The sequence below is a fragment of the Etheostoma cragini genome, chromosome 15 (genome assembly GCF_013103735.1).
Source record: "Etheostoma cragini isolate CJK2018 chromosome 15, CSU_Ecrag_1.0, whole genome shotgun sequence".
NCBI lineage: Eukaryota > Metazoa > Chordata > Actinopteri > Perciformes > Percidae > Etheostoma > Etheostoma cragini.
Window position 1 is genome coordinate 8,943,131 of NC_048421.1, and position 24,980 is coordinate 8,968,110.

The window sequence follows — 24,980 nt, forward strand, 5'->3', positions numbered from 1 at the left end:
CATTGTAGTTCAAGTAGTAAACCATTGCTATTAACCGCATTGCTGGCAGAACAAATTCACATAAGAGATACGTTTTGCACTGTTGAACAAAATAAGACGGATAAAAGAAAAAGAGTTGCTCCATGGCTCTTGAGACAAATGGCTCTTGTGACAAAGCAGCCCGCTCTTCTACTTAAGTGTAGATGAAAATTGAATGTTCTTTCTGTGTGCCATATACTGCTGCAGAGATATATCTGAGTGTCTTTGAGCAAATTGACTGTACGATATGTCTACTGGTACGTGCCGAGACGCTTAACGTACAGTATTGCAGCCAGGATGTGATTGATGGTGTGTCAGGAAATTCCAATTTGCATTGGCTGATTGTAAAAACTAATCACATTCTTCTCACATCTGCGAGAAGAGGAGCATAACATAGTTGGAAATCTCCTGTGGTTGCATGTTAACTGATGCATGTCTACCTGTTGTGTGGACTCCAAAATTATATTGTATTGCGTTATTGACAACTGTCCCTCACTGACATGCTACAGTCAACACCTGCTTTGTTTCATGAGAAAATGAAAGGGACTTAGTGCTTTTCCCCCCTTGTCACAATAGATATCTACACCTCTCCATTACACAAGCTGTCTCTATCCTCCTCCCTGTCTCTGAGATCCAATTTTGTTCACCTCTCTTTGAAGTTGCACAGGACTGCTCACTGGCCACAGGAGAAGAAAATCTCCTTGGAGTCTGCCCTGTGTCAAATGGGATAGTCCTTATTGTCAGTGGTTGTCATTTTGCCAGATGAAGGTGGACCGCTTTCAATTCCTGTCCTCCGACTGGGGAGTGTGAGAGGGTCAAAGCAGGCTCCCTGGAGGGTGGTAAAGGGCACTGCGGAGGACAGAGTCAGAGCCTTCATGATAAACCTCTCTAAGCTCACCAACAACAACAGCATCGTCACTGCACACATAGAGTACACCCAGGAGGATGTGCTTGTTAAACACAAGAATACTGAGAGACGTTGCATGTTTAAAAGAAATGTGTGCATCGATTAGATGACAAGATTACTAATCTCTGTCTGAATACAAAGCCAGGGCTAGCAGCTAACTTAGTTTAGCAGAGAGACAGGGGAACAGGCAAACAGGGAAACACGTGCCTGGATGCCTTGCAAAACAACAAAAAACACCTTCCAGCACACCCAAAGTGCCATTTACAAGTTGAATCTAGTTTGGGGTTTCAAACTTGGAGGTGGCAGTAGCTCAGTCTGAAAGAAGTTGGGTTGGACACCAAAATGTCGTTGGTTAAAGTCCAAATGTGGATCAAAGTATGGTGGTGGACTGGTAGCTGGAAAGGTGCCGGTTCTCTTTCTGGGCACTGCCAAGGTGCTGTTGTGCAAGGCACTGAACCCCCATACTGCTTGGGGTGCCTTTCCATGGGCAGCCCACTCCCTCTGACATCTCTTCATTAGTGCATGTATAGGACCTGAGGATGTGTGTGTAATTCAGGTCTGTGTGTAATAACAACAGTGTGTGAATTGTAATTTCCCCTTGTGGGACTAAAAATGACAAATTAAATTGTTTAATTTAAAATTTGTAGGATAAAAACGTCCATTCTCCATTCTACCAGATTATTTAATTTTTTACTTCGGGGTTCTCAAAATTGTGTATGTATTATCAATGTAAATATAATAACAAATATAAATGTGAAAATATACATTTGTCTACTATATTTATTTAACTAGGATGTTTTGGGATTGATTGATGGAACTTGCTGTAAGTTCCCACAGCGATACACTGGTAAGAGCAAATTATATTTAATATGCATATGTTTAAATGAATTTAGCTATTTCAAATAGCTCACGTTAATGTATTGTGTGAACAGTTAATTTCTTATATTCAATATTGTATGTCGTGTTTTCTTTTGCAGGCTTCAAATATATTCATCAAAACTCTTCTGCCTCTTTCTGAGAGCATTTTGCAGAGCAGCTGTCTTGGTGTCCAGAGCTTAGCACCCCCCGAGATGATTGTCATTAGTTTAAAGAAATAAACCAACCCAGAGCGTTTTTTTTCTATCTCAGAATGTATCTGTGGTGTGGCCAAAACTTACACACCAGCGCTGTGGAGATAGGTCTGGCAATGACTAAAACTAAGTGCATTACTGTAAACGTAAGCAGTATTGAGTTAAACCGCAGATGATTAACGTATATTCCATGCATTTCATGTTCAGGGGCCCCACGAATTGATTGCCTAGCAACTGGTCCTAGCTAGCTACACCTATCATGTTTTAGGAGTCACATGTTGCTTCCATCAGCCCATTGTACATCTCTGTCAATTAAGCTCAATATCAGGCTTTCTTGGTTTATCATCCATTTCATTATGAACAGTGATTGAATTTGCAATATTAAATTAGCATGTTTCTCACATTCAATTACATAAATCAACACAGCCGCTGCAGTCCATCAGAGAGCATCAATTAATCAATTGGATGCAAAATATATGAGGTGCTGGTGAATAACAAAGTAATGTGGATGTTTTCAAAAGTTGGGTCAGTGGGTTTACATCTTGAAAAAACAGAACTTGAAAGAAAAATGGACCTGATCAGCAAAGTGTTGTTGCATTGTAGTTTCTACTGTACTCCTCATCAGATATGCATGCAACTCCAGTGTTTTGATAGATTGCTGTTGCTGCCACTCGTTTTGCATTCTGATACACTGTTTGAGTTGTGATTAAAGAGCGAGACTGCTAATAGCTAAAGCAGGATTATTTACAGCTGTTGAACGAGGATGGTATCAAAAGGAGGAGGAGGCAAAGGAGAGAGATGTCATCGTTAAAGAAAGGGGATGGGAGAATATTGCAACTTCATCCATTATTTGTTGTGCCTTCGTGCAACTCTGACCTGGACAATACCTTATGACTCGAGAAAGACGAGGAGAGTAAAGAGAGAGGATTAACAGGGATGGCAACAGAGGAGTTCCTCGGTTTCATTTAAGCTCTTGCCATAATACTGTCTTTTCCATCTCTTCACAATGTGTCCCTGTGGAAGACAGGGGGAGCCTCTTCTGTCCATGTGCCACACATGCTTTACTTATTTAACCTTTGCTTTATTATTTTGAATTAAGGGGAGGAACTCAAGCATCAGTGTATGTTTCATGTAGAAAAACAAGCTTTGGATCTAATCATGATTAATGATTCATTTTCCACATGGTAGAATCATGTGATGATCAAACTGTTGAGTGGTCTTTCACTAAACAAATCTTTTATGATGCATGTGCATAATATCTCACCCATACAATAGTGCCTGCGTCAAATTCACAGGTGACCTTTTGTGTGTGTAGTTGTTTGGACTTGCAGATTGTTTGATGCTCTAACCACCCCAAATTAAGCACTACTCCAACATCAAGGTGGTGTGGTAAGCTAGATGAAAGCAGAAGGTGCTGAATGATGGGTAATACATTAAACCGTCAGGTATTCAGAGCCACAGGCGAGGCAGATGGGGGAAAAGACTGAGAGGGGGATTAGCATGGATTCATCATCTCTCTCTATTACAGGAAAGCCATGAGTGTTTTATCAAGCAACTCTGTGATTGTCAGGAGAGGTCAACACGTTGGTTTGTTTAACTAGCACAAAGTGGCAACAAAGCATCAGTACAAACCTTACAAAATCTCAGATGATCAGCAATTGACATATTGTATGTGATTTTTACTGATTAAGTTCAAATATGGTGCAATACAGCGAAAGTGAAAGATTTGACTGGAATTGATGTTTAGGTGCCAACACACTAGTTAGAAATGTCCAGTTTTCCCTTTAGAAGGCCTAAGTAGCTTAAAGCTCTTGTGCAAAGGTGATTTAGGGGTACATTTCTCTATACCATGAAATATGTAAGAATCAATCAAAATATAACATAGCAATTATAACTTCCGCAAAGCTACCTTTGGGAGTATTATTGTTATGATAATGATTAAAGTAAATGTAGAGCAGGTCTAGGTGCCGTGTAAATGCCATGCTTGTATCAAAACACTATATCCACAGTCCGTATTTAAAAACTGTGCCTTTAAAATGAGCTGTTGGGACTTTCATACAGATGTGATGGCACAACTTTAGTGTATATGGTGAAAAAATGCCACTACAGTGTCAGTTACAGTCATTCCCCGGCTGCAGTCGATGGAAATGCAGAACACCCAGAAACGCTGACCAATCAGAGCACAGTGAACCTTTCTGGGAGGGGGGGTTGTAGAAACAGGTGCTAAAATGGAGCATTTCAGACAGAGGATGAATACAGGTACATTCAGACACACAGAGGCACAACATTTTTTTCTGTAGAAATCCAAAACACAAGTCTGAACATAAAAAATGATGCTGGGACTTTTAAATTAAAACATTGAGTCCAGATTGGAGCACTAGAGTACGTGACCTTGCTTTTTTCCAAGTGAGATCAAACAGCATTATTCTCTCCTGTGAAATAACCGAAATGACTGATCATAGACAAACACACTGTGTTTTCTGTTATCTGTATACATTATGTTTACATTGAGTGACATTTTCTAACACAATTCTCAGACTCTTTGTTAAAATAGAAATGTTTTGAGATGCCCATTAGAGAGTAAAAATTTGAAAAGCCATCATCCTAGAGGATAATTTTGTCACTCTGAAGGTGTACTTTTTTTCCACCAGCTGCCATTCCTGTCAGAAAGAGGCTCAGGTGTACGACACACATGTGACTGCAATTCTGCAGATAAAAATTGTTAATGATGTCTTTTGCCGTGCCAGTCAATTATCTACGCGTGGTGAGACTCATTTAAAAATCAATTGCTGGCAATAATCTGCGCTTTTCTGCGTGAAGAACTTGAACCTCATCCGTTGAGTGCTGCCATGCCTCCTACCTGTTTCTGTTATGTTTATTTATTTATTTATTTATAACACTTGGTCTGACTGCACAAAAGATGATAGCAGATATTGCTCAGTAAAGAAGAGGAGTAGAGTATTTTAGAGAGAGCCTGAGGCGGTCACGGACACATATACCTACATCACAGACAGACACAGGCGGAAGCAATAACAGTATAATAAAATCCAATAAAACAGCTATTCAATGAATTAAACCTTTGTGAAGAAAATATCAGGAACACCAAATGTGCTGGAAAATCTATGTGTTAGGACGTACGATGCACTCTAGTACAACAGCACCACTAATGTAAACAATAATGCACTCATTAATAATTGTTGCAGGGCCATTTTATTAGATTACTGTTATTTGATCCACTCCCTTGTAGATAATCATATTTTACATTAGCAGTTTATGATTTATACTTAAAAAGCTCCTTATAGTGCCTCCTCAAGGTTAAGTGGACGTGCATGCACAATAAAAAGCTGAGCTCTAGTAAAAAAGCACGAAGTGTTTCCTCCAGAACTGAAAATTCTTGTAATGCAGTAAAGACTGCAAGAATAAATTATTTTGCCTGGCATATTAATGATAATCATAATAATCTAAAACTTTATTTGAATCGATAAATTGTCTTAGAAAGCGGCAACCTTCTGCTCAGACTATGAGTTTTAAAAGTGCTCTGTTAAAGATCCATTAGGCAAATCTATGGCATTACAGTGGCATCAACTCGAATGACTCACTCTATTGTGTAAGGGCTCCCAGCACTTCTTTTTTTTCGTACTAAGAACCAAGATCCAGCTCTAGGGGTCTTTATTGACCAGGTTTCCAGCTTCATGAGGGTAAATGTCAAGGCTCAGAAGTATCAAGCAGACAAGAGTTTTTTCTAAAGCAAAGTACAGAGACAGCTTAGCTCAAAGTCTGAAATGACATCCTTACAGTTGGTGACACTGGGCAGCATTCCAACCTGGGCCTCCTTGATCTCAGTGCTGCTTGTGATTCAATCCCTCAAATGTCAGTCAAAGTCTTTTCTTTTTACCACAAAAGTAATCCAGAACCAGAAACTTTACGAATTATCCACAAAATTTATGACTCAGAAATCATGCTCACACAATGAGTGCTCTCACACTGATAATCATCAATCAAAAATAAACATGGAGAGGTGTGATTAGGAGGAATGGACTTCCTGATTCAAATCCAAGTGGTTGTTTGTTGTTGGACTTTTGTGCTAGTCAAAGATTGTCTATAATGAACACCATGTTCAAACATAGGGAGGCTCATAAGTGTACTTGGTACCAGAGCAACCTAGGCCGAAGGTCAAAGATCGATTTTGTAAGTGTTTCATCTGATCCTTAAGCTGTATGTTTTGGACCCTCAGGTGAAGAAAGGGGCGGAGCTGTCAACTGATCACCATCTGGTGGTGAGTTAGGTCCGGGGGTGGGGGAGGACTCTGGACAGGCCTGGTAAGCCCAATCAGGTAGTGCGGGTAAATTGGGAACGTCTGGAGGAGGCCCCAGTCTGACAAACTTTCAACTCACACCTCTGGCAGAGCTTTATGTGCATCCCTGTGGAGGCTGGGGGCATTGAACCCAAGTGGACAACGTTCAAAGTTTCCAGTGCTTAGTGGAATTCCTTTAATGCCAACTAAATGTTCCAGTCTCAGTAAAAGGATAGTATGCTCAATAGGGTAGAATATAGCCCTCAAATCTAGTAAGACAAAGACAAGTCTTTTGTCTGAAGCAGTTAGAAGTTTGTTAGTAATTTTCACCAGTGCTACCACTCTGTGCTATGATTTAATCTAAATCCTGACTGAAAGTCCTCAAATAAACTATTGCTATCTAGAAAGTCACATAACAGATTTGCGACTACTTTCTCAAGGATCTTGGAGAGAAAGGGAAGATTAGATATGCTGTAGGTCTACAGTTGGCTGAGACCACAGGGTTAAGGGTGTTTTTTTTAAGAAGAGGTTTTATCACAGTTACTTTAAATGACTGCAGTACATAATCTGACCAATTGATCGTATCTAGTTATGAAGTGTCATTGACAGGCATAGTATAATAAATAGCCTTAACATAGATTTAGAAATGTCTTTCTCTTGCACTGGTGTTTAGAGGATGTAATGTTCATACTCACCTTTCTTTTTAAACAATCTTTTTTTTTGCTTTTCTTTACTCTAAAATGCACACACAAGTCTGAGGTCCAAATTAATAAATATTTTCATGTGCACACACTCCCAATCAGCAGCCGCCAAATCACAGCGGCACCAGACAGACTCACCCATCTTTATCACTGCAGCAACACATTCATAGGACTTGGCAGTAAGCACACATACACAATGTACTTCAATCTTTGTGACTTCATTCTCTCATTTTTTCCTGTTCTCTTCTCGTCTGTCACATAAGCTTCACGTCATAAGATGGTTCAGGGCTGAAAGAATATTTATCAGACAGACCTACTTTTTATTACTGTATAGATGAAACGTGCTGTGACCTCAACTCATTTACAATGTGGTGATTTGTTATAAGAGGCCAGTTGCAGGTTGTCTCACTGAAAACACAGTGATCCTTTTGTTGCATCTGTTTATGCAGGGAATTGTCAGTTAACAGTGAGCTGTATTTGGCAGGAGTGTTCTTGGTGTTAATTGTCTTGTCGTGAGCTCTGCGTATTGAAGATTAGTAGACTGTGAAAATGAGCAAGACAGTGAATAGCTGACTGTGAATGTAACCAGGGGGAGTTTTATTTTTAATTTATTTGTTTATATATACATATATGTCACGGAGAAAAGTCAGAGAAAAGAAAAAAGAACTAGCTGTCCGAAGGAAAATCAGTTGAGATTGTGTCTGTGCATCTTTGAGAACTGTAGGTCATAACTGATGTTGTCAGTTCATTTAAGCCTGTTGTTGTATTGGTCTGGAGTTCTTGCAAATTTAAAAGTTAGCTTGTTTGTGTTCTTCACCTGGTAGCTAGGTTACACCTGTTACATATGTTACACCTGTTACATAGGTTACACCTGTTAGCTAGGTTACACCAGTTACCCTAGGTTACACCTGGCTGTTGTTTAGATTATAATGGCGATTGTTGAACGTCCTTGCCTATTAAGATTGTGTAATTAATAGTGGGTTCATTGTTATTATTTACTAGCGTATATTATTCCTATCCATTGTGTATTCTCTATAATGTTATTTACACAACCATAGCAGAGCTACTCCGCCCATTGCCTGTCCTCATTCAAGACAGGTCCAACAAATACATACACACACACAACTAAATAAAAATACATTCTCTAGAGGGCATTATAAATTTGGCTCTATTGGCTATAAAAATTGTTTTTTTATTTTTGTCCTCTTTCAATACACAGATAATACTACATCAGGGCCTTCCAATTCTCTATTGAAGGTGCTTCCTTATTTTTCCAGTTTTGCAGTTATTTTTTTAAAGATAAGAGGAGCTAGTTGGACATCTTATTTCCTCTATATCTTGAAAAATACACATTTTGAAGAGAACATGATTTTTCTGTCAGTATGACCAAATCTCTACGCTCTCGCAAGTAAATCAACATAAAGCTTATTTTCCTGCAACCTTAATTGAAAGGGGGAGTTTGAAAGGTGACACACTGTGTGTTGCTTTAACTTTAACCAGAGGTGATTATAGGCACATAAATTATGTGTGTGTGTTTGTTTTCATGTAAAAACACTATGCTATGTTTCACAATTAACCTGCGTTGACAGGGACAAAGTGTCGGTTGAGTCAGCAATGCTGGCAAGATTTTAATAGGACACACACACATACACACAGACCTTTTCTTTCGGAGCTTCTGATTATCACCTGGATTGTTATAGTTGAGCAGGTGCTGTGGATCAACAAACTCTTGTTTGTCACTGCATTACACAGTGTATCCCTGTCTGTAACTGTTGTAACCAGCACTGCTGCATGTGCTGTGCAGTGTGTTTACAGTAGAAAAAGATCAGGACACAGTGCACATGTTGATTGTCAGTGATCATGTATCAATATTGATCTGTTAGAAAACTCACAGATGGAGGCAAATGTCTTGGTGTGTAGCTCACATAATTCAGCAAATGCCAATACAACAGTTAGATTTAGATTATTTTTTAAATGTCAATAAGCAGGAGAGAAATTCTTTCCAAGATGTTGGGTCATATGAATATCTTGTTTAGCTGTGTTTAATACAATATTATAAAAAAAGGGGCTTCATTCAACACTGGAAAAATTGGTTAACACTTTTTATTTTACCTTATAAAGTTTCTTGAAAATAATGGAAAATAGGAATTTCCTTGAAAGAACAATTCTATTTAACCTATGTGTGACTATTAATTGATTATCAACTTATTATTGGAAATGTAATTATTTATATATGTGACATTGTATGCTTGCTTGTAGGAAAATTGTCACATTTGTGCATGATGAGTTCAGCTAACTAAAGGACTCTGTAGGTTAGCAATTCATTGGAATTACTGATTAATTGCAAGAGCACCATTTGAACACTGCCCCCCCCCTCCCATAATTAGTACCAAATTAGTTATTTCCTGAAATGTGTCAGAAATAAAATTAAATATTAGACAATTGTTCAGGAAGTATGGTCCCTTACATCAAAGCATTACCAGAAATTGTGAATGGCAACTGAAATCAGCAAAGTGTGCTATTTGTCTATTAAAAAGTCATCAAGACTCAGAAAAAAGACACAGATTATCAGCACCACTATATCTCCATCCTTAGAGATACTGCTCTTTATTTATTCAAACAGATTGATATTAACCTGCATACCTTCTTACAGCACAGTAATACATACTCTTTATACAGTCAATACATTCATTAGGAGGACAAAACTGAATTGTGCAAGCCTATAAATACTCCAGTAAATCAAAAAAACACAGTTCTGAAACACTGCCATGAAGAAAGGTAAAATACTCAAAAAGGTCATTGTGTAGAAAATCACAATCAGAAAAGTACCACAAAAAAATGCCATAAGCATTAGTTGTACATTCATGGATATATCGTTATAATACTGTGCTGTATGTAATTTAATTCATCATGATTGGGAATAAATACAATATTGGATTTAATACATTACAGGTCCTATGGCGCGCACACTTTTTAAAGCTTCTTTCTGTCTAAGACGGACACTATGTACACACACGCACGCACGCACGCGCACGCACACACACACACACACACACACACACACACACACACACACAAACTATAGAGCTAAGCAAGTAGAGAGAGACAGAGAGGAAATGGAGGAGGTGTGAGAGAGAAAATACAATTTCACCATCTGATTGATTTATGTTTGCCTCTCTTTTTAATATCTGGCTGAGGAAAATATAGATTTTGGCAGGTTTTTTTCTCATAATAGGGAGGATTTCTTGGCATCACCTCCCCTCATACACCAACCCTTTTACAAAACACCGAATGGCTCACGTGGGAGATGAAGCACCTGCATGTGACACTTTTAACACCTCTCACTCATCCATTTGCTTTGGTTTCCCATCATGCCTGCCTCTTTCCCATAAGACCACTTGACTGAGGCACCAGTTCTGCCACAAATGTCACATTAATATCAACTGAAACACTGGATGGGGTTAACACGTGAAATCAATGTAATGGCAACATTGATTTCGCATGAGCTCCTCCAAATTATTTTCCTTTCTTAATGATCATAGTCGGCTCATTAGGCAATATTGATTGAAGATCAAAGCACATATTTTAGTGCCTTTGCACTTTGATGATTTGTAACGTCCTGCTTAGGATGACTTTGCTGCATTTGGAGTCAAGGAGTTTGCTGAGTGATCACCGGATATTGACCCTTAGGCCGTTTATCTCCATCAAATAACTCTCAACATCCACCAGCTTAATCTCAAGGTCCCTAACCGCATTGGATCCATTTTTTAAAGAGAAATGATAGAGCGATATGCTCAGTATGGACATGTAGCACACAAGACTTCAAGGCAATCAGTTGACAAGTAAAAAGGACACTTGTGAAATTAACTTAGAGCGAGTGCATTTGACACAAAGGGAAGAAAGAGTGATGAGTGGGAGGAGTGCAGAGGGAAGGAGGTGAGTGGCAAGTGGTGACTGGTACTCCTTCATTCGCATTGCAATTTTGAAGAAAATCAATTTGTGAAGAAGAAAGAAATGGGAATTGAAAGTGGAAGAGCCAGTCATGGTCTGAGAGAACAACTGAACTGAAAAGGGGGCTAATAGGTTCATTCCAGTTAAAGTAATCTTTGATGGGGAAATAAATTGCAAAGACTTTCACATAAGCCAACAGTTAACATTGTTGCAAATAAAGCACTAGAAAAAAATGGTGTCCATTTAGCTCTGACTGGAAATTGAAGATAATTTCACTTTTTCAACAACCTGGGTCTTTATAGTTTTGGACATAATTCCCATTTGATCTGAGTTATTCACCATAAGTATGGCTGAGAAACACTGTACAGAGCAATGCAACACAAGCTAAAACTTATGTGCATGGAGAATGGACAGCCATTAATGGTCACATTCATTTTTAAATCCATCATTTATGTATGTGTATTTCATTGCTTCCTCTCTTTTTATCTAAGCTTGTCTCTATTTTGTACAGTGTCTTCAGTACAGCACACTTACAGTGAAAGGCACATTGACCTCTCCATACTGATTACTTTTCCTTTTCATAGAAAAATATTGCACCACCTACATCAATGATGAGACACTACTTTCAAGTTCAGTATGTTGATTGGTCTAAAACCATATAACCACAATCAAATTTAATGGAAGATAGCAACGTGAAAGATTGAAACAAAACAAAAACATATACATAGCACGTTTGTTAAATCTGGATTTAATTACGTTGAATGCAGACTTTGGCTGATCACTCATACTCCTGTCTTGTTAAGTTGACATGTCCAAATATCTCAGCAATAAAGCTGGTAAAAAGTTATTACAACTGACTTGATAAAACTGTGAAACCCTTGCCATGATTTTCAGCTGCAGTCAGTTGTTTTGTTTAAAATGGTGAGAGAAAGAACGCTGCACCTGCAGTCACCCCTTAAAGTGTCTCAGACGTTTGAGTGTCAAACAAGAGTTTGGAGGGCATGACTTAATAATCTATGACAGAGACACCTAACATTCATCAGATGAAAAGCCTTATCCATTAAAATGCCTGATGTGTCTGATATCTCCAGGTTGGTGGTATTAGCAAAAATCTTCCCTTTGGCGCAGCTCCATTCTCGCTAGATAGATGAACACTGGTAATGCCCCAAGTGTCTGCAGAATGAATGTGCATTGAGCTCAATGTGCTCTTTCTCTTTTTGTTGGCAATTCAGAGCACTGTGTGTGTGTGTGTGTGTGTGTGTGTGTGTGTGTGTGTGTGCATTTATAGTTTGTTGCCAGTTAACATTGAGACAAAGTTTATGTAGGTGACTGTGTTTCGCTGTAAAATGTTACTAAATTGCCATCAGCCACCCGCAGAATGAGCAGAGATGAAATGTGTCACTTTGGCCCTGAGACCAAATTCACTGCAGCATCATCTCTATCTCTCTCTCTTTTTCTTTCAGTCTCTCAGAAAGCTAAAGGGCTTAAGTGATGTTACATTCATTATATTCATCCAGATAATGGCCAACAGTAAATCATCAAGGACCATTAATACTTAACAGAGGACTATCTACTAATAGCAGAAATTTCCTCTTCCTAATATTGGACATGTGATTACTATATTAACGACACCTTGGATCTGACCACAAGTCATATTTTTTGTCCTGTATTTTTGTTAAGCTACAATAACAGTCAAGTCTACTATTAATAAATATATAACCAACAATAATAAGAGAGTCTACTCATCCTACGACAATCTGCGGGGAAATGTCCATTGAGAGCGTCGACTTGTAAGTGACCTGCACTGCTAAGATGTACTCGACACAAATCTTAACACAGTTCATTTGATAAAAGCCCAAAATAACATGCCTTTGAGACTCCTCTGCATATTGAAATAGAAATGACAGCACTGTTTTAACATTGCTTTAGTTCAGTACCTAGTCTGAGACTGGATATCTCTGCTTTCTGGAAATTACTCCCAACAGACAGAGACACAGCTATTCAAAGCTCCTCGCCGTTGGGGGCAGTGTGCAACAGAGAGCATCCAAAAAGAATTCAATGTCAACAGGCATTTCAGCTTCACCAAGGATTCATCTAGATGCCAGTTTATTCTTTCATGTTGTGGCTCATAAAAGTCAGCAATAGATGATGGTCCTATCTCTTTTATAAGTCTGTGAGTCTGGAGTCAGGTACTTACAGTATCTGTATTTTTTTGCATGGAGGAAACAATCAACAGCTGGTTACTGCTTTGTTAATTGAACGTAAGAGGCAATTTTCTGTCAAGCAGGCATCTGCTGTTTGCTATTACACCTTTCTTTCCAACCACTTTATCTCTCAACGCTAGCTAAACTTTCACCTATGTGCTCTCCAGGTGTGTTCACATTTTCGGGCCTCAAAAAGTCCCACGCGGGCAAAGCTGGTCACCCAGGAGACAATGCCTGACAACGTTACCCAACAACTGAGGGTGGGGGCGGTTTCTGGTGGCTGAACACTCAAGAGGAAATACAGATGGGCTTCCCATTTTTGTCATACTGGTACACCAACATCTTGATGCAGTGGGAGTTGGCTGGTGAGATCCAGGGGCTGCTTGTGATGGAGAAGTTGTGGCTGGCGTAGAACGGCGGCGGCTGCTTCCGGCAGTGGACCAAGGCTCGCAGTACGTTGGCTGCCATGCCCCGGAAACGCTTGCTGATGAAGCAGTAGAGGAAGAAGTTGACCCCGGTGTTGAGCAACGCTAGCATGTTTGCCAGGTCGGTGAGCATGTGAAGCAGTCGACCAGCACCTTGTGAGGCTGGTGGAGGGGAGTAGAAGTGATAGAGGATCATGAGGGTACGTGGCGCCCACAAAACGGCGAAAATAGAGGTGATGGCAAGGAGAATGGCGGTGGTCTTGCCGGTAGAGTAGCCGCGCAGACGGAAACAGCTGCGTCGTCGGCGCAGCTTACAAACGATGCCAGCATTTAGGGAGAAGAAGACAGTGCAGGGGAGGAGGTAGACAGTAGCGCAGTGTGCCCACACCAGGACATGTTGGGCTACGGTTCTCCTGTTGCCCTCCACTCCTCCTCCACTACCACCCACCCCAGGCAGGCTGTGCCACAGCTCAGGCCACCAGTAATAAGGAGCTGCAGAGAGCAAGCACCCAATATAAACAGCAAATATCACCCTTCGTGTGCGTGCTGGGTAGGAGACTGTGTGGTAGCGCAGCGGGTGGCAAACCGCAATGTAACGGTCAATGGTGAGAGGCACGGTGATCCAGATAGAGGTATGGATGGAGGAGAACTCCAAAACCTGCACCGCATTGTTTAATGATGGAGGCAGCGGCGTGGCCAAAATAAAATCCTCCAAAATGAAGTCAACAAAAACAATGAGGAGCAGGACCAGGATGTCAGCCGCTGCCAGAGCCAGGAGATAGTTGTAGGAAGACTTCTGACGACGCAGCACCAGCTGGGACAGGATAACCACGGTCAGGATGTTAGCTAGAAGGAGGAAGGAGGGGAGGAAGGGAGGTGATTGAAAGTAAATAGGTGAATGAAATAGGGGAACGATGGAAAAAAATAGTTTTGAGAGATTGGAAAAAGGACGGACACAGGGAAGGAAAGAGAAAAATGTTGTGTTAGTGGGCAGGCAATTGAAAAGAAGCAACAACAAACATGGCAGCAATAGAGAAAGCAGACATTAGTCTAGGTAGAGCTAACACACAAGTGTAACTGCACTGCAACACAAACACACAATACAAACAATTTTGGGCACCATCAAAAGCACCAAGCCCACATTTTCTTTCAGTTTCAGCCTGTATCCACAGAAAAAAAATCAAATCTGTTATCGTCCCCAGTCAGTATGTACCACGTTTAACCAGCTCTCCTACTGTGTAATCCTCCTCTGTTTATTGCTCCCTTCTCTTTTCCCCTTCATCTACACCTGCTGTGTAATTCTAGCAGCACCTGCCTCTGCCTTTGGCCAAATTGTTATCTCTAATAAAGAGTTAAGCCACAACAAAACAAGAGGGCAACAGCCTTGGCAAACTGCTGAGTTCACTACTGCATGCCACTCTGCCGCCGGCAATTTGGGTCCCAAAACAAAGCACAAGGACGCCACCGTATGCTGCTCTTTTTTTAATCTTTACTACATATGGCAGACATATACCCACACCTTCTCTTCCATGTTGCCAAATTAATTGTTTCCCCACCTTCTGTTATTTATTCCAACTCTGATACTTTCTTTCACAGGATAGCTGAATAGCTCAATTGTTTTACTAAGAAAGCCATGGAAACAACCTGGATCTGATTTATCCCACTGCTGCTTCTACCAATGCATGATCTCTGCGTGCCTGCATCAGACAGGAGGAGCACAGCTTTCTGCCCCTCATGTGGTACTGCACTTTGGTTTAGGCTCATTACACATCTTTTTTCTTTGCTGTCCTTTTCTGTTCCCTGCTTCCCTCTGTCACCATATATGCATGTTGTATTGTTCCCAGGTGATGTTTCCCAAACCTGGAAGAGACTATAAACAAGACAAAGGCTTTGCTTACACTGTAGTGTTGCTGGGATGTAAAAGGACTAAAATTAATTTAAAATAAACCAAATTTGTGTATCTACTAAACCTGTTGAATGTATTTGTGCCCCCATAAAACATTTTCAAAGACAATTTCTTCCATCAAAGAATTTCAAATCTACATTGTTGGTGCAATGCAATTTTTTGGGGCACATTATTGTTACTAACTTTCAACCAGTTGCATAGCATGAAACCATTAGCAGGACTATTTCTCAAACATCAACTGCACAGGGGACCTTTATTGGACCCTAAATCCAAACTATTGTAAATGAACTTCCATGTGCAAGGTTAGTTTTCTTAATTTCTGAAAAGTTGATCTTGACATTTTGGTAACAAAATGTTTTCATCAGAAAGCAATACGTGAAATGTTATTTCAGGTGGATTTTAGTTTGATATTAATTCTGGAAAAGCTTCTTATATAGTATTTGGACATTTCTGCTTCTTAGAGGAGACACTAGTGTGTTAACATATTGCACATTAAGAACATTCATTGTATATAAGTAAAGTAAAATACGGAGGTGAAAATCAATAATTTTCCAATGTATCCTAATATTCCTATTTCATGCTGTACTGGTTCAATTACCTAAAGTGACATCAATTACAGTCATAAATGTATTCATCCTTGTTGCTAACCAACTTCCTTTAGTAAAACATGCTGGTGCGGCATGGAGGCATGTCCAATCTGTCTCTGACTTCAATGCCTCTGACGTGGATTTGCACCGCAGCATCACTGAGACTTCAATGCACTTAGCAACTGTCACTGTGTGTTCTGTGGTCCTGTCCCCTCTGCAGTAATATATCTGGGATTGGATTAAATATGGCAGCTAGGAGTCTGGTAGATCACACTTCACAGCCCCGGCCACTATCAGCTGATTACAAATTACAAAGCCGGCTCCAGATAATGACTAAAGATGTCTTTGCCAGACTGGAGGATGTGCCGCAGAAGACCCAGACGCACGCACACACACATGCACATGTACAAGCACACACACACGCACGCATACACACACACACACACACACACACACACACACACACACGGATCATTAGGGATGCACCATTATATGAACAGACAATCTATCAATAAACATAAATGAGACGTCAAAGCAATTTACAAGACTCGACAAGCCAATATGTTTGTACATGTAGCCCCCCCCTCAAAAAAAACAACAACAACAACAACGTTAAATTGCTTTCATGTCTAAAATTGGTCAAGTCAACTGTTTTATTGATTCTGTTTTCAGCTACTAGTCTTCTTTCTTTTCAATAAGCAATTAGCATATCTATAATACATGCAATTTTAGGTTAAGTTTGGATTTAGGGATATGGATCTTTAATCTTCAATAAGCATTATGCTACTTTTTTAATAACATCCACTGTAATAACTACCAGGTCTTTAAGAAATATACTGTATAGTTTTTTAGCTCTTCTGTGCACACAGAACAAATAGCATACAAAATTTCCAAGAAAATATAATGTTACCAGGTATGTTTTATTTTGAGATCAGGATTACATGTATCATTGTATGTTGACCATTGGAAGATTAAGCAATGACAAAAATCATTGTTGAGTGCAGTCCTTTCATTTTTGTTTTTGTTACGTCTGTTATCTCCAAAAAGATCTCCTTGAGGGGTCATTGGGAACAAATGGAAGTCTAAAAACTCTAATCTGCTGCTCATCTGTTGAGCCTTTTTGATTTTATGTTCTTGTTTTAGCCTACTGCTTGTTTCAACCAACTCTTTTGTCTCTGTTTGGTCTTAGTGACTCTTTGTATTCATGATTTACCATACAGCCACCTCTCACAGCTTTCATTGTCTATGTACACACACCTGCAGCATCTCATCTGGTTTATCCAAGTGATCTTATCAGTGTTTGTCTTTTACTGTACAATGAAAAGATTGCTACTAAGCTCTGAGCTGCTCATAAGCTTCCTGGTGGAGGTCCAGTTTGCTGCGTTTCCACTGCATGATACATCTAAGGTCTACTCAACACAATTGTTATTAGCAAAAGTCATGGATAGTACCTGGTACTGTTTTTGGTTGCACCTTGGTTGAGATTCCAAGCATGCTGAGCCAATACTAAATGTGGAGCTAAAACACTGCAGACTACGGCTTGATCGGATTGAATTGTTACTGGTGCAACAAGGGACATCTTTTACAAACCCACCATTTTAAATAGACAGGCTACCGTAACAAGTGACTGCAATGTTTTTATTCAATCACCCCAGATTAAAAAAAAAAAAAAACAGCTCACAAAACTACAGCATACACTGCAGCGTAGTGTATATCGTATACTATGCCGTACAATTAATTAAGTGCACACTTTTGCCAATGAAGGATCCAGCAAAAGGCGCGTTGATGATGATGTCACGGCCGTGTTATATGTTGCCGCTACGGCAATCCGCTGAGAATCCCAACTATGGAGGGGGTACTATCTGCAATGAAAACAAAATAGAGAAAAGTATCTGGTACCAAAAGTAAGTCCAGTCAAGATGAGTTGAGCTGAACAATGCAGTGAAAATGCAAATCAAAACCCTGCACAATGTACGTTGCCTTTAATCCATCGCCTCACTTCCCCTTTCGTACCTCACTTTCTGTCTTTCTCTATCCACATACTGCTAAACAGAAAGGGATGACATGAAATGTAAACAGTGAGGTGTTGACTGTCACTGGCTGGGTATTATTCTGTTTGGGCTCCCCGGTAACACAGGGTCTTCTACAGACAAACAAAAAGGATCCGTGGTGAGTTTGACATTTCCATTTAGCTCTAGCCAGCTTGCACTGGGTTTCCCATTCGATTCAATTGACTCCTGCTCTTTATGTTGTCTTGGGGGCCGGGGAGGGGGCACATACAAGTTGGAGAGCTGCATACTCGTGCACATACAGAACAGAGACATGAGGACAACATATACATAGAGGCATTCAGGCATGCATGCATGTGCATCCCATGCCTGGACATTCAGGTGGAGAAATATGCGCAATTTCCACATCTTTTCTCGCTGCAGGGAAAAACAATGTGCAGTACATTTACTCGTTTTTTTGTGTGTGTTTGCACGAGTGACCCTGTCTTTCTTATTGTTTTGGAGTGCTTTTGTGTTTGCAGTCCCCCCTGCTGCTTACCTTGTATGACGAGGGACAGGGCCATTTACGTTGTTTAGTGGGGAAAGAGAAGGCACAGCATGCTCCCACAAGGTGTGTTACGAGGCTGACTCATCCCACCAGTAAAGGGACATGTTCACAATGGCTGTCCACAAATGACACTGCGCATCTTAACCCCTCCAAACCAATGGCAAAACATTACATGCTGCACACTAGTCATTAGGCTTTCACATGGGCCTCATATTACACACACATACATATGAAAAAGGTAATTATACCCCAAAAAAGACAACCAAAATGAACAAATGAACATTGTAATTAAGGAGTTTTTCTGTCATTAGGAGGAAATTGAGGTCTGGCTTTGACGTCTTATCCTGAGGCTAATAAGACAAGAGGAGTGGAGAAGAGAGGGATAAGGAATTAGATGAAAGGTGAAGTAAAGTGTGGTGTGACGAAGGTCAGAGAGAGTTAAAAAAGAGAGCAGGCTATTGAGAGGGAATGGAGCATTAGATAGAAAGAGAATTAGATGGAAAGAGAGAGAGAAAAAGGTATAGAGGAGAGCGGTGACGGCGGGATGAAAGGAGGGGAGGTGAGAAACAGAGAGGGGGTGAATATGAAAGCTTGCTTCAAAGGTCACACGCACTTTGTTCCTGATGAGAACCATTTCCCTTTTGTCTTCTCTAAGTGTCAGACCGGACATAAAGCAGGCGATTCCTTAATTCCCCCAAACGGAAACCAGGACCACATCCCTGCTCCAAGGCCACAAAAAACATACATTGAAGATAAATGTATGGTTTTACTGACATGTTTTAAACCGGTTCAAAATTCTTAGAAACCTCATGATGTTGTCTTGAAGTTAAATCATTCTTATTGCTTTTAATTTGCATTGAAAATCAGGCATTGTAATACCATGAAAATGTGCTAATTTCAATCCAACAACTTTTGTAGTGAGCATCAGCCTGATGTGTGTGATCTGGGAGTTAATGAGGAAGGGTAGAGGAAGCTCATAAGAAAAAGAAATATGCAATAAAGAAATTAGAGCAAGAATGAGAAAAGGAGAGATGTGAAAGGAAACAAGATATTTAAGGTTGCTGGGCATATGAAGAGAGAGACAGGCCCTGGTTGCTGCTAATGATATTGATGCTACTGCAGTGCTCTGCCTTTGCTCACCTCTTACAGCCATTCATTTTACAGACAGGCCAGAGTGAGTCAAAGTTTGTTGGAGATGACTGTCTATATAGTATGACAGCACTATAATTGACCTCAGATTGATGCATTACTGTTGTCCGAAAAAAATGCCAAACAACAGGCGGTAATTTGGGTTTGCAGTGTTTTCATCAGTGGTGACAGGGTTTTGTTGTCAGATGGTCAAACAAAGTCAGCTCTGTCACTGCTTCAACAACATCTCTGATTTATTGCCTCAAATGACACGTCCCTCATCTCTTGCCTTCCCTGTCCCCCCGCGCCCTCTCTGGCTCATCTCCCCCATGACAAGGTGACGTGCTCATCACTTCTCTCCTCCCTTCCTCTCCTTCCTGCCGACTGGAGACAAACCAGAGCTCAAAACTCTTTTACATTTAAATATTCACTATCTTTTTCCTTTGTGTCAAACAAATGCTTTCACATCCTTTTCTCTTTGTCCAGTTTTTCCTGATCTCAAACTCCACTTTTAGAGCGATAGTAGCTATTAACAAGCCACCATCCCAACACAGATGTGACCGACACCTGACCACACGTGCACACATCTCCACTCTATGCAACCACTTGTTGGCACATATACACTTAACATCAGGTAAAGCACAATTTAAAGGTTTCACTTGAGTGTTTACATGTTGTGCTTCTTTCTACCTCCTCTACTCCTCTAAGGCAAATACTGCCATTACTTGCCTACTTTTGTTTAATGCTAAAATTACTGGTTACTTACATTACAATTTAGATTACAACTTTGCATGGAAAACAAAGGATCATCTCATAAAATATTAAATGAACATAAAAATAAAGTATCTGAATTCTTCTTCCACCACTATTTAATACTTAAATGTATTTATTTAATATGTGTAAACTGGACTTAATCAATGTTATGCATGTTTTGGTAAAACCGTCTTTTATGGGAACCTAATGACTAATTGCAAATGTAGAATTATTAAATATAGAACAATTTTGTGCCCTGCTGCACATTCATTTGATCAATATTACATTTGCAGTTCATGTTAATGCAGGCAATATTCAAACATCAACAGTGACCTAGAGTAACAATACCTGAAAAGGTAGGATTTCAAATGTATGTTTGCAGGCAAAGAGTCTATGAACATCATCATAATAAACTGATTGTGTAGAAAATTGTTCAACTCAAACGACAACGCGTGAAAGCAGCTGTCTCGACCCGGATATTCAGAGCAGCTTCAAATCCAGTTGTACAGCACGGATCAGCTTCAACATACTGTACAGTAGGCCTATGTGTTGTTAGAGACATACTGTACTGTACAAAGAGTAAGCCTACTTCTGTAATCCCAAAATGTCAAAGACTGAGGCAAAGCACCATTTTATTGTGCCGTTTGCTATGCCAGCACACTGTGTTCTGTTTCAAGCAGTGTGGTATGTTGAGCAGAGAAAGAAAGCGAGAGAATGAGTTAGCGATTAATTAAAAATGTGGCAATTTGTCTCAGCTCTGTCGTCTGTAGCTCCCCCACTCAGGGCTCAGAGGTGCTACTTCACTGGCTCTACTGATATTAATCTCTTTCCCTTAACTCTGCTCTTCTTCTTCTCCTTCTTCTTCTGGGTGTCCTTGTCTTCCTTATAGCCCATTCTGTTCTGTTCACCCCAAGATTTTGGTTTATCATTTTCCTAGGTCACGCGTTAATGATTTCCCACCCCTTGACTTGCATAATCCCTTTTTTCATCACCTTCCATCGTCTCTCTTTTCATCCTCAAACCTGTGTTCTCAATGTGACCCCTCTCTGTCTGCAGCTCAAATCTCAAACTGTGAGAAATGTAAAGACATGACAAAGTCTCCCTGAAGCCCTGTTGCTGTTATTACTAATGAAACAATGCCTGGTAATCAAGGTAACAGCCTCCTGTCCATCCAGAACGTTAAATACGTGTGGGTTGGTAGGTCACTACTATTCACACATGCTGCGCTCATGAAATATTCATGATTCAGCTTGAGTGGAACGAGTTGTGTCATAATGATTGAACAAGTCGAACTCGGCTGCTGCAAAGTATCAGCCCGCCGCACTCAACTCTGCCATTAATTCAGACAACCATTGTAAGATTGCATTACACTCCTGGGTTATTGTTACTCAGTGATTAAACAAACAGCCTCGAACAGATTTGCAAAGACGACTCTGCAGCAGAATCAAATAATACGTCCGAGGCATGAGAAACTTTAAATGACAGCAGAGAAAACTGCTTGTGCAAGACTAGATTTGCCATCCAGGAGAAATAATTAAGTGAGATTTGTTTAGAAAGACAGACTCTTACATTTACTGTACAAGGCTACAAATCTTGTGGAGCAACTGCAGTATTGGCATACAAAGACTTGCACCTTGCATTGCAGATTTGTTTTTGAGCTTCAGTTGTTGATAACATCTTACTCCCAGTCTTTATGAAGGAAAGGGGATGAAGTACATATAATAGGACAAATAAGACAAGACCAATTGTATTAACAAAAATCAGGACTAAATAGTAAAACACTCGAATTAGCCTTTATGTTACCACAGAATGAGTCCAGCATTCTGGTGATCGGCTGGGGAAGCGTGGATGTGTATCTGGAGGGCTTTCAACATCTGAATACCAACCTATGATTAGGCATCCACACTTTTCTCTTTCATCTGACCTCCATGTTTTCTGTCTGTCTCTCTCTCTCTCTCTCTCTCATTCTCTCCCACACGCATGCACGCACGCACGCACACACACACACACTCACACCTTCATATACACGTATATACAAACACACCACTTTGCTTCCCTGTGTGAGACTAGTCAGCGCTCATAGATCACGCAGTGGGAGAGGCATAAATGAATCCAACAGGGACTGAACGGACTAATCAGTCAATGGTAAAGACGCAACACTGAGGTGTCGTTAAATCAGGTCATCAAGAAGAGCCACGTAACACAAACTTGTCCCTGAGGGTCAAGCCTGAGTCATTACTATCCTGCATCAGCTGGAACAACACCAAATTAAGAAAAAAAATGCAGTTTTAAGAATTTATAGTAAGATTTAATGATGTTCTGCACACAGTTGCCATTTTTCACATCTATGTAAATGATGCTTTTTTGTTTCCAACTAAGACAAGTGTTCAAAACAAACTCCAAACAGAGGGGCAAAAGCACAAATAAATACATGTAAAGTACGTGTATACACAAGTGATTGCCACAAGGTCAGAATGACAAATCAACAGTGTGTGTGCGTTTGCGTGTGTGAGTGTGTGTGAGTGTGTGTATTTGTGTGTGTGTGTGTGTGTGTGTGTGTGTGTGTGTGTGTGTGTGTGTGTGTGTGTGTGTGCGTGTGTGTGTGTGTGTGTGTGTGTGTGTGTGTGTATGGAGGGGGGTGTAAAGAGTGACATTTTGGAGCAGCTGTTTCCAACACACACTCACCCAAACCGGCACACAAATGCACAACAAATCAAGATGCAAAGCGTGAGTCCTGCAACCCACGATGAGCAAATGAACACAGAATGAGACGTGCATCTGATTAGACACACACATAAAACACACACTTGTGTGCACATTTCTTACCCGGCAGGCCGAGACAGAGCAGGATACTGTAGTAAATGACAGGCAGTGGTCCGAGAGGGCATCCCTGGGCAAACTCAGAGGGATGCTCCCCTGGGCTCGAGGTGCTCCCATTTGGGGGAAATACAGGGAACATGTGGCTGTGCTCCATGGCCTCTCCCTCGTCCTCTTCCTCAGCTGAGCTCAGTGTTAAGAAGCCTTGCCAAACGAGCAAACCTCCTGGTCACCAGTACGGGAAAGAGGGTGCTCTGTCCTTGAGTGCCAATCAGCATGAGTGTGTGCATGTATGAGTTTGCGCGAGGCAGCAAGGTTGAGTGTGTAAGGGAGTATAGGGAAGGAGGGAAAAATGGAGGAGAGAATGGAGGGAGACAATAGACGGGGAGATGCCAGAGATGATATGTGTCAGTAGGTGACAGGGAAGAAGGAGGCGAGAGGAGCGGAGAGGTGAGAGGGAAATAAGTGGAGATGGGAGGATGTTGCCTGAGTGTGTGAGCGAGGGGGAATGATAGCGAGTCAAGAGCGCAGCGGGAGGAGGAGGAGGGAAGAGTAGGAGGAGGAGGAGGAGGAGGAGGAGGAGAGAGGCGGGGGAAGAAGGAAGGTGGGAGGAAGGTAGATGGAGAGCAAGGGCACGAAAGAGAACAAAAAGTAAGGGATAGAGACGGAGGGCAGGAGGCAGAGGCTGAGGGATGCTCAGAGAGAAAAAGAGGGGTTTCTGTTTGAGGGCACAAAGACACAAAGACAATAAAACTGATGAAGATGTGACGGATGAGAAAAGGTGAATGGAGGGTTAAGTTGACTGTGGAAAGTGTGTGTTTGCCCTTGTCATACTGCAATGTGTCTCTTTATTGCAGATATTCAGTAACATGACGGTTGCTATTGAAGCAGAATCCAAAGATTGTACCCACAATCCTATTTGCATATCATAAATGTTAAATACAGTATGTGTGTGTGTGTGTGTGTGTGTGTGTGTGTGTGTGTGTGTGTGTGTGTGTGTGTGTGTGTGTGTGTGTGTGTGTGTGTGTGTGTGTGTGTTGGGAGGGAACAGCTCAATCTAATATGCCATGCAGTGTGAACTGTCTGAATCTCCAGCTAAAATGTGCTAATGAGCAGAAGGCGGACACTTAGAAACAGAAAAATTCCTTAAGATACACTAATCTGGTTTATCAGTGCTGCAAAAAAACGTTACACCTTAATTACACCTTAGATGCTTTTTATTAAAAAAAAAAGAAATTCTGATTCTATTAATGCACAGAAATTTGCATAACCGTAAGTCTATACAAATTAAATTATGTTAACTTTTTTCCAATATATAGTCATTTTGCAAACATTTTCAGCTACAGTACATTGCTTTCACCACTCTAATGAAAGCAATGTGGCTGAAATGGTTTGGGGAATACACAATGCAGGAGAGGAGTTGTGGGCCCAATTTATTCATTTGTTCTTGATAGTCTACTCTACAGAATGAAAAACAAAATATGGGTCCAAAGATAAGTCGCTTATTTAGTCAGTTCAAAAAACAATATTTGTCATCTAGTTATACATTATGCTACATTAAATTGTGTAGGGACTTGTACTTTACTTGAGTATTTCCATGTCATGCTACTTTACAGAAGAATCTGGTGGCTGATTCCAGTGATCCGGGGACAGGCTCAGTTTT

General features: G+C 40.6%; 1 protein-coding gene and 1 long non-coding RNA gene across 2 annotated transcripts; one reads left to right on the forward strand and one right to left on the reverse strand.

The window, feature by feature from the left end:
• Nucleotides 1-1,750: 1,750 nt before the first annotated feature.
• Nucleotides 1,751-15,412, forward strand: LOC117958602. Its single transcript, XR_004659760.1, has 3 exons — nucleotides 1,751-1,772; nucleotides 13,313-13,510; nucleotides 15,167-15,412. It is a non-coding gene; the product is annotated as an uncharacterized LOC117958602 (long non-coding RNA).
• gpr139 (G protein-coupled receptor 139) lies at nucleotides 13,420-23,822 on the reverse strand. The gene is made up of 2 exons (XM_034895090.1): nucleotides 23,327-23,822; nucleotides 13,420-14,416 (listed from the first exon to the last, which is right to left on the reverse strand). The coding sequence occupies exons 1-2, from the start codon at nucleotides 23,472-23,474 to the stop codon at nucleotides 13,434-13,436; spliced, it is 1,131 nt and encodes a 376-aa protein (XP_034750981.1). The 5' UTR covers nucleotides 23,475-23,822; the 3' UTR covers nucleotides 13,420-13,433.
• Between the last annotated feature and the right edge of the window lie 1,158 nt (nucleotides 23,823-24,980).

Bases quoted from the DNA above. Each gene is read 5' to 3' on its own strand.
- gpr139 (XM_034895090.1), bottom strand. From the start codon at position 23,474: ATGGAGCACAGCCACATGTTCCCTGTATTTCCCCCAAATGGGAGCACC. The intron at 14,417-23,326 runs GTAAGAAATGTG...TCCTCCTTCTAG, and splicing joins GCTCTGTCTCGGCCTGCCGG to CTAACATCCTGACCGTGGTT.